The sequence below is a fragment of the Durio zibethinus genome, chromosome 11 (genome assembly GCF_047325235.1).
Source record: "Durio zibethinus cultivar Kanyao isolate XHJ-2024 chromosome 11, ASM4732523v1, whole genome shotgun sequence".
In the NCBI taxonomy this organism is placed as follows: domain Eukaryota; kingdom Viridiplantae; phylum Streptophyta; class Magnoliopsida; order Malvales; family Malvaceae; genus Durio; species Durio zibethinus.
In genome coordinates, this window is record NC_143172.1 from 24355002 (window position 1) to 24368329 (window position 13328).

At 27.9% G+C, this 13328-nt stretch overlaps 2 protein-coding genes across 3 annotated transcripts; both read left to right on the plus strand.

Moving 5' to 3' along the window:
• Positions 1–6532: 6532 nt before the first annotated feature.
• On the plus strand, positions 6533–7565 carry LOC111290285 (putative calcium-binding protein CML47). Its single transcript, XM_089768817.1, has 2 exons — positions 6533–6765; positions 6931–7565. Exons 1-2 carry the CDS (start codon positions 6700–6702, stop codon positions 7447–7449), a joined length of 585 nt encoding a protein of 194 aa, XP_089624943.1. The 5' UTR covers positions 6533–6699; the 3' UTR covers positions 7450–7565.
• A 1147-nt stretch (positions 7566–8712) lies between these two features.
• On the plus strand, positions 8713–13122 carry LOC111291007 (Biotin/lipoate A/B protein ligase family). Of its 2 annotated transcripts, XM_022882543.2 has the most exons (6): positions 8713–8839; positions 9000–9120; positions 9346–9554; positions 10142–10380; positions 11745–11893; positions 12663–13122. In XM_022882543.2, the coding sequence occupies exons 3-6, from the start codon at positions 9376–9378 to the stop codon at positions 12873–12875; spliced, it is 780 nt and encodes a 259-aa protein (XP_022738278.2). In that variant the 5' UTR covers positions 8713–8839; positions 9000–9120; positions 9346–9375; the 3' UTR covers positions 12876–13122. The 2 variants fall into 2 exon arrangements, with proteins under 2 accessions (XP_022738278.2, XP_022738276.2); XM_022882541.2 differs by lacking the exon at positions 8713–8839 and having other exon boundaries at positions 8902–9120.
• The last annotated feature ends 206 nt before the right edge of the window (positions 13123–13328 follow it).

The following is a 13328-nucleotide window of genomic DNA, read 5'->3' on the forward strand; positions in this document are numbered from 1 at the left end:
TTGAATTTTTTTCATTTATAATTTTATGAGTCATTTTCATTATTATTAGTCTATAACTATATCAAAAATGAAAGTAAAAGTAATTTTATAATTTCATTAAAATTATATTGATTTTTTACATCATTATTTTTTTTTATTGTCATAGTGATTTTTTCATTCAGAAAACTTGATCGTTATATTTGATGAAAATTTATGAAATTGTCACTAATCTTTTTTATAAAATATGATTGGGCACCTAAAATATCATCTTTTGTTGAAAATCATAAAATTAATTAAGATTTACTAAAAGATATTTTAATTTATAAAATCAGAATTGGATTCGAAAATACAACTACGAGTAAAAAAATTATTAATACTTGTATATTATCCATTCAAATAACAATACCAATTAAACATGTTTTATCCTTTTAGTATTGATAATAGGGTCTTTTTGATATTGAAATTAATTTCCTAAAGTCTATTCATCAAAATTTTTATTTTATTTTTTATAAATTTATTATTTAAAATATTATATAAATTCTCTAACACTTTGGTAGAATTTACAGAAAATATCCTCATTAAGAAAATTTTAAAAAATTAACCATTCACAAAATTTTCAAATATTTCATCCAAAAGTGTTTTATTTACAAACAACATGTACGATTTAAAGTATTTTAAATTAATTTTGATTATTTTACTTTATTTTATTTTTACAAATTATTATAATTATTTATTTTTTACGTAATTATCTAAATAAAACTCTCATTCGTAAAATTGATCTCAGGATTATTACAACTCTTTGGTAAAACTTAAAAAAAAAATTCCTTGAAAATAATTATGGAAAATAATATATTTCCAATTTTCTTTAAAATTTTCTATTTAAGAGATTTATTTAAATAACATTTTTATCTTTTATTTTTTATTGTTTTATTATTTATTTATTTTGAGCTATTTAAATAAATATTTATTATAGAAAAATAATTTTAAGACTATCTCAACTTTTTAACAAAATTCAAAAATATTTTTACTTGCAATAATTAAAAAAAAAAAAGACCTCTTTCAACTCTCTTTAAAAAATTACATTTTAAAAGATTTTCAAAAATATCTCCTTGAAAATAGTTAAGGAAAAAAAGACTTTTCCTATTTCCTTTAAAATTTTCTATTTAAGAGATTGATTTAAATAAACACTTTTATTTTTTATTTATTTTGAGCTATTTAAATAAATCTTTATTTAGAAAAATAATTTTAAGATTATCCAAACTCTTTGATAACGTCTAAAAATATTTTTACTTCCAATAATTAAAAAAAAATTGATCTCTTTTTATCTTCTTAAAAAAATTATATTTTAAAATATTTATTTAAACAATTTACTATTTTTTAACTTGTTTATTTGTAAAATTTTTGTTATTTGCAAAAAACAATTTCTTAAATTATCCCAAGGTGATATTTAAAAAATATTTTTACTTGTAAAAAGTAAAGAAAAAATAGAACTCTCTTCATTCTCCTTAATAATTATTTTTTTGGAGTTTAACCATTGTTTATTTTTTAATTTTTGGTAACAATTAGGGGCATAAACGAATAAAGTTTTCAATAAATTATTCATGAAAATGTTGGATTTTTGTTTATCTATATTTATTTATTAAGTTTAGTAAATGATCTTGAATAATATTTTTATATTTATTTATTAAATGAATCGAATATGAACAGATATCTGTTTAGTTTATTTATATTTGTGAGTAAGATAGTTTAAAATTTGTTTAAAATTAGTTTGTTTATTGTTTGTATGTTGTTTGTTTGCTATTTGTTTATAATAATACTAATAAAATTACAATTTTATCTTTCATTTTAATATTATTTTAAGGTTTATTTATATATGTTTGGATTTGTTTATATTCATTTAAAAATTGTTTGTTTAAATTTATTTAGTTAAACTTTATTTATTGTTTATGAACATATTTATTTATATATATTCATAAATATATTTATTTAATATTCATGAACAAATTTATTTAACTTAATTGAATTAAACACGAAATAAACACAAATTGAATGTGAATATCCTATTATTTAAACGAACCGAACTTTAACGAATAGAGTAATTTTCTTATCGAATATAATTGAATCCAAATACCTCTATAAATAAATGAACAAATCACGTACATATATTCGTTTATTCATATTTAATTCGTTTATAGCCCTAGTAACAATTGCTATTTAGTTTTAAATTTTGTATATATTTTCATTAAATTTATTATTCATAATAGCTATTTAAAAATTTTTAATAATTATAAAAATTAAAATAAAAAAAATTAAATTAAATCAAATAAAAAAATTTAAAAAAAACTTGCAAATAGGTTGCGCCTCGTGAAAATCAACATGCAAATCTAGCGCAAGTTTGGCGCGGGACAAAGATGTCTAAACGGCGCGTTTTGAACGGGCTATAAAAGGGCCGAATCTTTTTTTTTCCCCTTTTCACCCTTTGTCTCTTCCTTTAGACTCACTCTCCCTCCTTTCACCAATCGCCATGTTTACCCAGAGTCCGACTGGCTATTGCCACGTAGTCGTGTGCTGGTATCTTCAAATGATGCCGAAAAATTTTAAAATATTTCAGATTCCGACCAATATCTCAAATTCTGGTAGTAAAAAAATTCAAAAAAACTCAGATTCCAATCATTTTAAAAAATTTAAAAAAATTCTCAAAAATCTCAAAATACTCTTTTCAATCTAGTAAACACTAATCCTCAAATGGTTTTCCAAAAAAAAAAAAAAATCCCAAAATCGAGGTTTTGAGTTTTGATTTTTTTTTTTTATTACTGGTTCCTCGTAAGAAGATGTGGATAGAATTTATGCTAGGCCTTTTTTGGTTCTGGTTGTGTGTGTGATTTTAGGGTAGGCAGAATGGCAGTAGGGCTCTTCTGTCAAATGATTTTTTTTTCAGTGAAAATTATTTTTATCTCTGTGTTCATTTTTTTTCTGTCTTAATTTGAAAGGAATTTATACAGTTCAATAGCAGCCAAATCCCAAAAAATTTGGGATTGATGAACTTTTTTTAAAAAGCCACCGAAAGGTTTTTTTGCAAAGTTTGATCTTCTGTAAATTTGATTATGGCAAGGTGGCTAGTGGGGGTTGAAATTTCGGCTTCAAAGTCAGGCAAAGGACGTGACCGGAATTTGGTGTTTTTAATGTATTGGGACTTTGGGGCAGAAAGAAGAAAAATAGAACAAAGAAATAAAATAATAATAAATTAAAATAAAAGTAAAAATTTAATAAAATTTAAAACGATCTGATATGAAAATACTCGATACATTTAATTAAGTGTTTCATCATATCCGAACAGAATTGAGAATCGGTTCATAATACCCGATTTTTAAGATAAAATAGGCATCTGCATTATAACGAAAGTGATCCGTAAGTAAAAAAAAATTATCACAAAAATATAAGTAAAAAAATCGTATATCACGAAAGTACATACGAAATTTATCCATAAATAAATAAATAATTATACCACAAGTATCAAGTCAATTTCTCGTGAACTTCAATGAACCCAACCGTAGAAAGAATAATAAAGTCTTGGGATTTATTATTAATTAATTCGAAAGTCCTGATAAAAAGTACTGCAATTCAAAAAAACAAAGCTAATATTTGAATTTGTTTTTCTGGGAAATGATCAAATATGAATGTCCCAATTGCTTGCAACATTCGAACAAAGATATTAGGTACTTGCGCGGAAAGTATATCATATAGTGTATGCAATTATAGTTAAACTCTTGGTCTCGCGTGAAATTTACAATAACTTTTAACAACTTACAACTTCCTTTGATGTTCCCCGAAATTCCAATTAAACTTGTCCTCTCCACAATGACCATCTTTATGGGAAAGTGCTACTAAACCGTATTATATTATTTTCCTTTCTCATTTCCTTAATTTTCATAAATGATATTAATAAATTAATTTTATTTTATGCTTATAAACTTTATACGTTATCATTAAAACATAAATTACCACATCATTAAAAGCGAATTTGTAAAAAAATTAAAAATCTTAAAATGTAAATAATAAAAGTTGATTTTAATTTATTTTTAATAAATTTTTTAATTTTCGAATTTACTTATTAATCATGTGATAATCTGTTAGTGACTTATAGTTTATACACAATCAATCTATTTTCTTTTGTTTTACTTGTCAAACACGTTGTGTTATGAAAAAAATTATAGTTTGGATCAATTGATAAGATTATTTGTCGTCATGTAAGTGGTTTTGATTTCAAACTTTATGCATAATGTAGTTGTTTAGTAAAGAAATGTATTAAAGCATACTGTCTCAGATGTGTTTCTGTTTTTTTTTTTTTTTTTTTTTTCTAAGTGCTATCCCTTTGTTTTTAAATTCAATAATTTATACCAAATATAAAAGTTATCCCGCACTTTTAATTTAAATCCAACTCAAAAATAAAAAATAAATTAAAAAAAAGAATTCATTGGATGCCACGTGGTACTCAAATGAATAAAATTTATTGCAAGAATGTGGTTGTTTGCCGCTTGCGCCTGGAGGTAATTTAAGTTGGTACTGATAATTTCCTATTTTAATAACGCACAAGCTAATGACTAAGCTATTTTCCAATCTATTTGCATTTTCTTTGTTAATAATTTTGTTCATACCTTTAAATTCTTGAAACAATATTGATATTTTAAATTATTGCTCGGTCACCGTAAGGATGTAATTGATCAGGTTTGAGTCGAGACAATATTAAGCTCGAGCTCGAGTTTAATTTGAAATTTGAAATTCAAAATTTAATTCGTACTCGACCAAAAATATTTTTTTTTTAGTTTGAGCCACACTTGAGACAGAAATTGAGTTATTCGAACTTACTTAATTATATTTGATTAATATGTAAAACAAAAGTTCGATTCTTATATTTGATAAAAATTCGATTATTTATGCTTGAGCTCGAAGTTTGATATATTTTATTAATTAAAATAATAAAAATATATTTAAATATAAAAATTCGATTAAACTCGTAAACTATCGAGTCGAATATAAGAATGTTTGAACTCGTCAATCCATAAGTTGAACTACTCGAACTCGAGTTCGATTCGATAATAATCGAGTCGAATTCGAATTTTATTCGAATTAAATCTGAATAATTTACGAGTAATAATGTATCATTTACACCTTTAGGTCATCCTATTCAAAAGAAAATTTCATGTTGCTTAGCTTTTTTATTTTATTTAGGCATAGTTATTGAGATTAGTTTTCCTTGATTCCTAATTACTGGAAACTTTATATATATAAAAGCTTCATGCATTTGTATTAAAATGATGGGAATTTTAATAATACAAGCATTTTACTGGTTCTCTCGCCACCCATTGTTAGTGCTTCCTTTTGAGGCTAATTTCTTGAAACGAATAGGATTCTAGAATTGATGAAGATGCTAGGTGATCATCCCATGTTGCACTCCTTCTTCAGCATTAGTACTTTCCAAGTTTTATTCTGATTTTTGCTAGTTGCATTTGTGTATCATGCAGCACTGAAACACTTTTTTTAAGTCCAAATCCATGAAACTTCATCCTTTCTGTCGTCATGCTCTAACAAAATTGGCTGATCTAGTTAGTGCTTATAGTGGATGAACATGCTTTGGGGAGATATCACAAAGTGGTAGTTTACTAAGGAATATCTCATTGGCAAAAAAAATAAAAAAGAAAAAAAAAGAATTGAGTTGTATATTAATAACAATGTTCGTTTCTCTATCATTAATAATTGAGTCCATTCCTTTTGAACTTCACTAAGGAGTAGCAAAGTCAATGTAAGTTGTATATTCTTAATGAAGAGGGATCGATTTACTTCATGGTGTAAAATTAATTTAGATTTACACTTTTTCATAATTTTTTTTTATATATTTTATATAATTTATATTTGTTTAATTCGTTCATTGTATTTCATACTCTAATCATATAATTTATGTATGATATATTTTGAATTAATTAAAAATGTTTAATTATTTTTATATAAAAAATTTTCAATAATCAAATATATATTAAAAAAGACTATTTTTTAATATGACAGTGATATTAAAATGATATGAAAGTTGACGTGGCATGTTGAGTACGATTATATTGCTAAATACAATGATCAGTTTGTTAAAATATTAATTATACATCTAGCTTTAAAAACATACAAAATTAAAAAGTTGCTTAATTTTATATTCTAAAAATATTTTTTTAAAAATTTATTTTTAAAAAAAATTAATACTTTCAATTTTTCATCGAAAATATTTTTTAAAAAATTTATTTTCAATGAAAATTGATAATTTTAACTTTTTCTCAAAAATATATTTTTTAAAATTTTATTTTAAAAAAATCATTTAAAAAAAAAAAAACACCTTATCTCCCTGGAAATTTCGATGAACTTGATGCATACAACATTCTAACCATTTTCCTCATTTCTAGTCCCAAAGACCAGGAAGTTGCTATGAAGTTGGCAAGTTGAACCATTTAAGTAACAAGAACGTTAATGGTGGAAATTGGGGATGATTATTCCTGCATTGTTTTTTTTCCGCGTCTTTTCCCCATTATTGCTTACCCAAGAAAATTGAACTCTCTAGATGTATATAAATGTGTCACGGCAGTTCCGTGTCATCCACACTCCCAATTCCATTAATTCCGCTGTGAATTTTTTCACATAGACACAACTATCTCTGCCACTAAAATCATCAATACACACTTGATGACAACATTTTTCTGTTCTTCCTCCTTTGTTTGTATAGAAATGGAGAAGACAGCGATAAAGCAGGTTAGGTCTGACTGTTGTTACTCTTTCATTATTATAGAGTCAAGATTCACTGCACCCTCTTCTTCAAAGAAAATAGAGAAGTCATCATCATCAGCAACCGACCAGATTCTACTGTGTGGAATCAACCTGTTACTTGTCATTCTTAACATGGTGATCTTACTGCAGGATTTCTTTTCAAGCTTTCATTGCATGGTAAGTATTTTCAAATCTTTCCTGCGAATCCCTTCTTGTACTTGGACTGCTTGGGCTGCAACCAGACGTCCAACTGAGAAATGTTGCAGCAACAGCAATAATATTGATGCAGCTGATCATCAGATTAAATCACCAAGAGATCAAACAGAAACCAAAGATCATCGAAATAATCTCACTTTGTTAGAATTGAAAAAGGTGATTCAAGGAGGAAGCTGCGAAATTCAAGAGAATGAAAGTACAGATAAAATTGCTGGGCTGTTCGCGGAAGAGGAGCCAAGCATAAAGGAAGTTAAAGAAGCTTTTGATGTGTTCGATGAGAACAAGGATGGGTTCATAGATGCAAAGGACTTAGGGAATGTCCTGTTTTTGTTAGGTTTCATGGAAGCTTCGGAAGAGGACTGCAAAAGAATGATCAAAAGCTTTGATGATAATTTAGATGGACGGATTGATTTTAATGAATTTATCAAAGTTATGGAGAGAAGCTTTAGCTGATATGATTTTCTTTTCTTTCCTTTTTTTTTAGAGTGTTCGGCTGATATGAATCAACCTCCAACATTCCATACTCTGTTTTGCGGTTTTAATAATATGTATTAGGCTTTGAATGAGTAGATTGAAACTATAATAAAAGATATTGTAACAGTGATTGAAAAAAATTTGTCGTAATTCCAATCAAAAAAATATTTTAATAAAAAATTTATATTGAATAATTTTATTTAAATTGATATTAAAATTTAATTGATGCGATGAATTTAATTAGATTATATCAAAATGCATACGATCCAAACTTAACCTTAGTTGAATTTAATATTGGCCTTTTTATATTCTCTTTCTCGCCTTTTCCTTTTATTTGTTTGATTTTATATTTTAATTGTTTTTTAAATTTGAGAAATAAAGATTCAATATTTTTTTTTCAAAGGACAGAGGTGAATTTTATTGTAATTTTTTTTAATTTTATAAATAAAATTAAGATATTAATATATATAAATTTTTAAAATTTTCTAATAATATGTGTTATTATATTAATCTTACTCATAAAATTTAAAAACTTCACTAATAAAAAAATAAAATAATTTCTCTTAAATAGATATGTATTGATATTATCCAACTTGATTAAGTAAAATTAAGATATTCTATTGAAGTAAAAAAACACTGCTTATTTTAATTTTAAGTAATGGAGTTAAGATTTTAGATTTAGTAATTGATGTATTAGTTAGTATAAATTCATAAAAATGAAAAAGAAAGAGTAATAAATAGTTTTAAAAATATTTAATTGACAATAACACCTTAGGATTACAGGATTTACAAATAAAATAATATTATTGATAAATTATTCAAAATTAAAATTCAATGATGTCAATTATATTTTTTTTAAAAAATTAATTACAACAATATTTTATTTTATTTATTTTTTATTTTAAATATAAGAGGGAAATTGGAAAAAAAATTATACGTGATGAAAATTATATTTCAATCTTATAGAAATTAACTTTATAAGAAAATTAGGTGAATTATTTGGGTTAAATTTCAAGTTATTTATTTATTTTCATCAATTAAAAATAATTATAAAATTATATCTATATTTTATAAATTAATAATAAAAATGATTAAATATTTAATTTTTAGTAGAATATTAAATAATTTTGTAGTATAGATTTAGTATTTAAATTTTTTAAAACTAAAAAGTCATATTTAAATTTTCAGTTTTGAATCTTCTCAATTTATTAAACAACCTTTTGATCATGAAAAAATAGAAAAAAAAAGAAGAAAATATCAAAGAAAAAAGAAAAAAAAATGAAGAAAAGAGGACTGAAACTCTTTTGTTTATTTGTACGGATATATATTCATAGACAAATAAAATTTAAAGAGAAATATTTTTTAATCCGTAAGTTCTTTCCTAATTTTTTCTATCTTCCCAAATAAAAAAAAATTATATATATATATATATATAATATTCAAGGATTTTATTTTCTTTTTCCTGGTATTTTCCATTAACCAAACAGGGGTGAAGATTATTTATTTTCTGTTCTCTCTGTTATTGACAGTTCCAGAGGATCTGGGTTCTTTATATTATTCCTTTGGCTTCAGGCCTCAAGGCTCAATCTGCCGTCTGCCAAACAGTAGGAGCTGCTGTATCAGTGAAAGACCCTTGCTGAAATTTGAAAGGTAATGCTTCAAACCCATTTTTTAGAAATCAAATTTCTTTGTTTATTGTTGTCTTAACTGTAATTGGGTTTTTAAAGATAATAATTCTGATCCAAATTCATAAAATTTTATACTATTAGCAAACAATGAATCCCTTTTTTGGGTTCAAGTAAAGTTTCCCACTGTTTATCAAGGTGGGGGAAAATAGAGAATCATAGGAATATTTATTGTATCTGTTTCTTGCAGGAGAAATAGGAACTCAACTTCTGCTTCTAAATGCTTATCCCTCAGACCAGAAACATTGGCCTTCCAATGATGAATCTTATGAGATTCAAACGATTGCCCATCTTGCAGCAACTACATATAGAGGAGAAACTGCTTCGAACCACATCAGAAAATTGGTGCATCATCAATGATGGCACTAGTGATCCTGCCATTGTAATGGGCGTTTCAGGGTAAGGAATTTGGTTCTTTTATTTACCTGCATTTTCCTTCTTCTCTTTTTAAATTTATGCCCTGTAATTTGTTAAAGTTGATTCAGTTTAGTGCTGTAGTTTGTTGAATGGCCATTAATCATTAGCTAAACTTATGGTAAATATTAAATGGTAGCTTTCCAGTTTGGAACTAGCAATTACAACAAAGAGTATGACTCACTTGAATGACGAACAAATATACCATAACTTTTCAGATTCTTACCAAGCAAGAATGAGTGAATCCAATTTCGATTAACATCTAAATCTCATTTAGGAGTATCCATCAACCCTGGTTTTAGAAATTTGAAATTCAGTTCTGTATTCTAGCTATAACACTTCAATGGTAAACCCTTTATCTGTTTATGTGTTCTAATTAAAAGTAAGCAATTAGCAAAGTGGACGCTCTTTAAGAATGCTGTTAATTTGATATGTTCAAGAAGAGCATATCTTGGTTAAAATATATCTGGCTTTCTCAAAGTTCTTGACCTTGCAAACTATCTTGTGCTGTGATTTCTTCTGCTTATATTGGACATAAGTGATTCATATTGCTACATAAATATTCTTCATAGGAAACCTGCTGAACTTCTTGAAATTGGATCTGTATTACGCGATCAGGTTCCTGTCATAAGAAGGTTTACAGGGGGAGGTACTGTTATCGTTGACCATGGGACGATATTTGTCACTTTCATATGCAACAAAGAAGCAGTGCTTGACTTAAAGCCATTTCCTAGACAAATCATGTCTTGGAGCAGCTTATTATACAGCAAAGTTTTTCAAGGAATTGGTGATTTCCATCTTCGTGAAAATGGTAAATTAGATGATGTCTTAGTTATAAAATTGCTCTATTTTCACATTTGTATAATTTATATGCATAGGCCATGTTTGGCGCATAAGAGGATGGATAGGATACAATAATAATCATCCTATATTATGTTTGGTTTGTATTTAAAGAAAAGGATAGGATTGCAAGGAGAATTAGTCATCCTCTTGGCATAGGATGATTCAATCCTCTCAAAGTGGAGAGGATTATTTTTAATACATAGGATTGAACTTACATGTCTTATTATACCCTTAAATATTACATCAATAATTTAAATTGTATAAACTTTGACGAAAGATAATTTTGACCAATAAATAAAATAATCATATCCTAATCCTTGCACACATCAAACACAAGATAGTGTAACATTATTTAATCTAATCCTATTCATAATATCATCTTATCCTATCCTTTCATAATCTTGTACACCAAATACACCCAGCCTCTGATAAGATGATTTAGACAAGAACCAAGGTTCTAGACCCAGTATATGCTTTTCGGTAAACTGTTCTATATCATCCAATGATGATAAACAAAATGTTGGTTGAAGGTTTTACACCGGAACATTGTTTTAGAATTGATACTCAGCAGTAATTTTTGTTTATTCATTGGAGAATACATCCATGCTAATTAAATCAAATATCAGGAATGGCTCTCATCATGCACTAACCCCTGCACTCCATCTTAAGGAATGCATCACTGCATGAAGATGGATGAGTGAAACATGTTGAACAGTCTTGTTGCCATCTTTTACCTCTTATTCATGTTGCATAGACAATTGGAAATGTGCAAGTTCCCCATTGATGTTGAGCAGTCTTGTTGCCATCTTTTACCTCTTATTCTTGTTGCATAGACAATTGAAAATGTGCAAGTTCCCCATTGTTGTTGACATGAGCAAAATGTGAGTTCGATGCCCATGCCTTTGTTTGATGTCCTGGATTGGCATGTGCAAAAGCTCCTCTACGTTCTTTTGTTTCTTTCTTCTTAATCCCATGAAGAAAAGAGAAGTATTTTTTGCTGAATATCCTATGAATGATTGAATTTCATCTTTGAAAAGAAAAGGAGTTAAAAAAGCTGAGCTACATTCTCAACCACTTAGAAGGCCACCTCGATTGTTCTAGTTCTACCATGGTTCATATTTTGAAAATAGTAACTACGTTAAAGTCAGCTAGTACGGCTTCTATCAATGGCGTAGTATCAATTAATTACCCTGAAATTTGTATTCAATTCTGCATCTGTGCTGAGGCGTATATCTTGTATCTCACTCTTGTTTTGGGACTGCTCAAAGACTTGCATCATGACACAGGAAGTTTGCATTCTTTAATGGTAAATTTTGTGCTGTCTTATTTTAGATTATGTATTTGGTAACCACAAGTTTGGTGGAAATGCACAATCCATTACAAAGAGTAGGTGGATCCACCACACGTCATTTTTATGGGACTTCGAGGTCAGGAACATGACTTACCTGAAACTTCCTAAACGAGCTCCTGAATATCGATTGGTAAGCTGTCAGTTTTTCAGCTTATTTTTTCTTGGTTGTTCATGTACTTAATTCAAAGCTTTGTCAGAAGAGATAGTTCTGAAGAATTTCCTTGTTACCTAGGCTTAGTGTAGCTCTATCTTGATGAAACTTTTGAAAAAGAGTACTTTTTCTCCTATAGGGAGAATCTTTGTAGGAAAAAACTAAGATGTGCATAAAACTTATGTGTCCTTAGAGGCAGTAGATACTTGCCATGTTGAGATTCACATGAGCTTCCCTGAGGTAAATATCTTATTGAACATGTCTGGCATCTCTGAACTGCAGTACTTAAATAAAATTATATATTCAAAGCTTGTCTCAGCATGTGTATGTGATGTGTCTTCTTTCTCTCACCTGTATTAACTTCCCAGATGATTCCCATATGCGATGTCTCGCAATATGAATATTGAAATTGTATCCAAACGGATATTTGAGACTAATGGCTGAGTTGTTGTCACACCAATTCAGTCTCCCTTCTTAAAATTTTTTCAACGAGTTGAACACTTATCCAACTCAGTGATATTTCTCCTACTGTTTCTCTTGCACTTCGGATTCTTAAGTTTGTATGTTAAAAACTTCTTTTCTGTCTTCTCTCCTACCTTATTCCCCTACTCTACTACAATCTTTTAGCTTCTGTTGCTTTTGATTCTTTTATTCATTTTAAAGAAAAATGCTAAATGTGCCAATCTTTACCAAACAGCGTGTGTGCCATTTGGGCTAGTGATAATTAAGCCGAATGTTTTCTGTTTAGGCAAGGGGCCATTTGGACTTCATATGCCGTATGAAGGATTACATGCCAAGATCAACTTTCATTAACAAAACTGTGGAGGCAACTGGAACCCAATTTTCATTGAGGTCTATTATGTCGGAAGAGATTGAAAGTTGCTCCGAAACAGAATTCTATCCTTCAACCAGGCTGCTAACAGATAAGGAATTGGAGGCAGCAGCTGTTGCAGGGCAATAACCTTGGGTTCCCTGAGGAATCAGGTTCTATTGCTCCACAATTGTGGCTTTGCAGAAGGAAGCATTTGACTGTCTGCTTAATTTTATTGGGATTATGATGATTCATAAGGTGGACAATCCAATTCCGATCATTCCGGCTCTTTTTTCTTGTGGCATAAGATGGTTGAACCGAATAGAATAAAACTAAATGAAAGCTGGATAAGAATAATCATATTTTACTGCCTGCAAAGTGGAATTTTATCAATTAACGATCGTGTTTACCAATCTCAGTCATGGCAGTGAACGGCATCAAAGGAAATATGTTCCCTTGAAAATGGACACTAACAACTTTTGAGGAATCTTCTTTCACAATGATTTTGAAGGAGTCTCTAATGCTAAAGGGGAAAGTTGTAGTCTCAAATGCCAAAAAAATCAACTCTAAATGGACGGCAATGAGATTCTGATGTAGTACTTA

Bases quoted from the DNA above. Each gene is read 5' to 3' on its own strand.
- LOC111290285 (XM_089768817.1), top strand. From the start codon at position 6,700: ATGACAACATTTTTCTGTTCTTCCTCCTTTGTTTGTATAGAAATGGAG. The intron at 6,766-6,930 runs GTTAGGTCTGAC...ATCTTACTGCAG, and splicing joins AGAAGACAGCGATAAAGCAG to GATTTCTTTTCAAGCTTTCA.
- LOC111291007 (XM_022882543.2), top strand. From the start codon at position 9,376: ATGCTTATCCCTCAGACCAGAAACATTGGCCTTCCAATGATGAATCTT. The intron at 9,555-10,141 runs GTAAGGAATTTG...TATTCTTCATAG, and splicing joins ATTGTAATGGGCGTTTCAGG to GAAACCTGCTGAACTTCTTG. The intron at 10,381-11,744 runs GTAAATTAGATG...GTCTTATTTTAG, and splicing joins TTTCCATCTTCGTGAAAATG to ATTATGTATTTGGTAACCAC.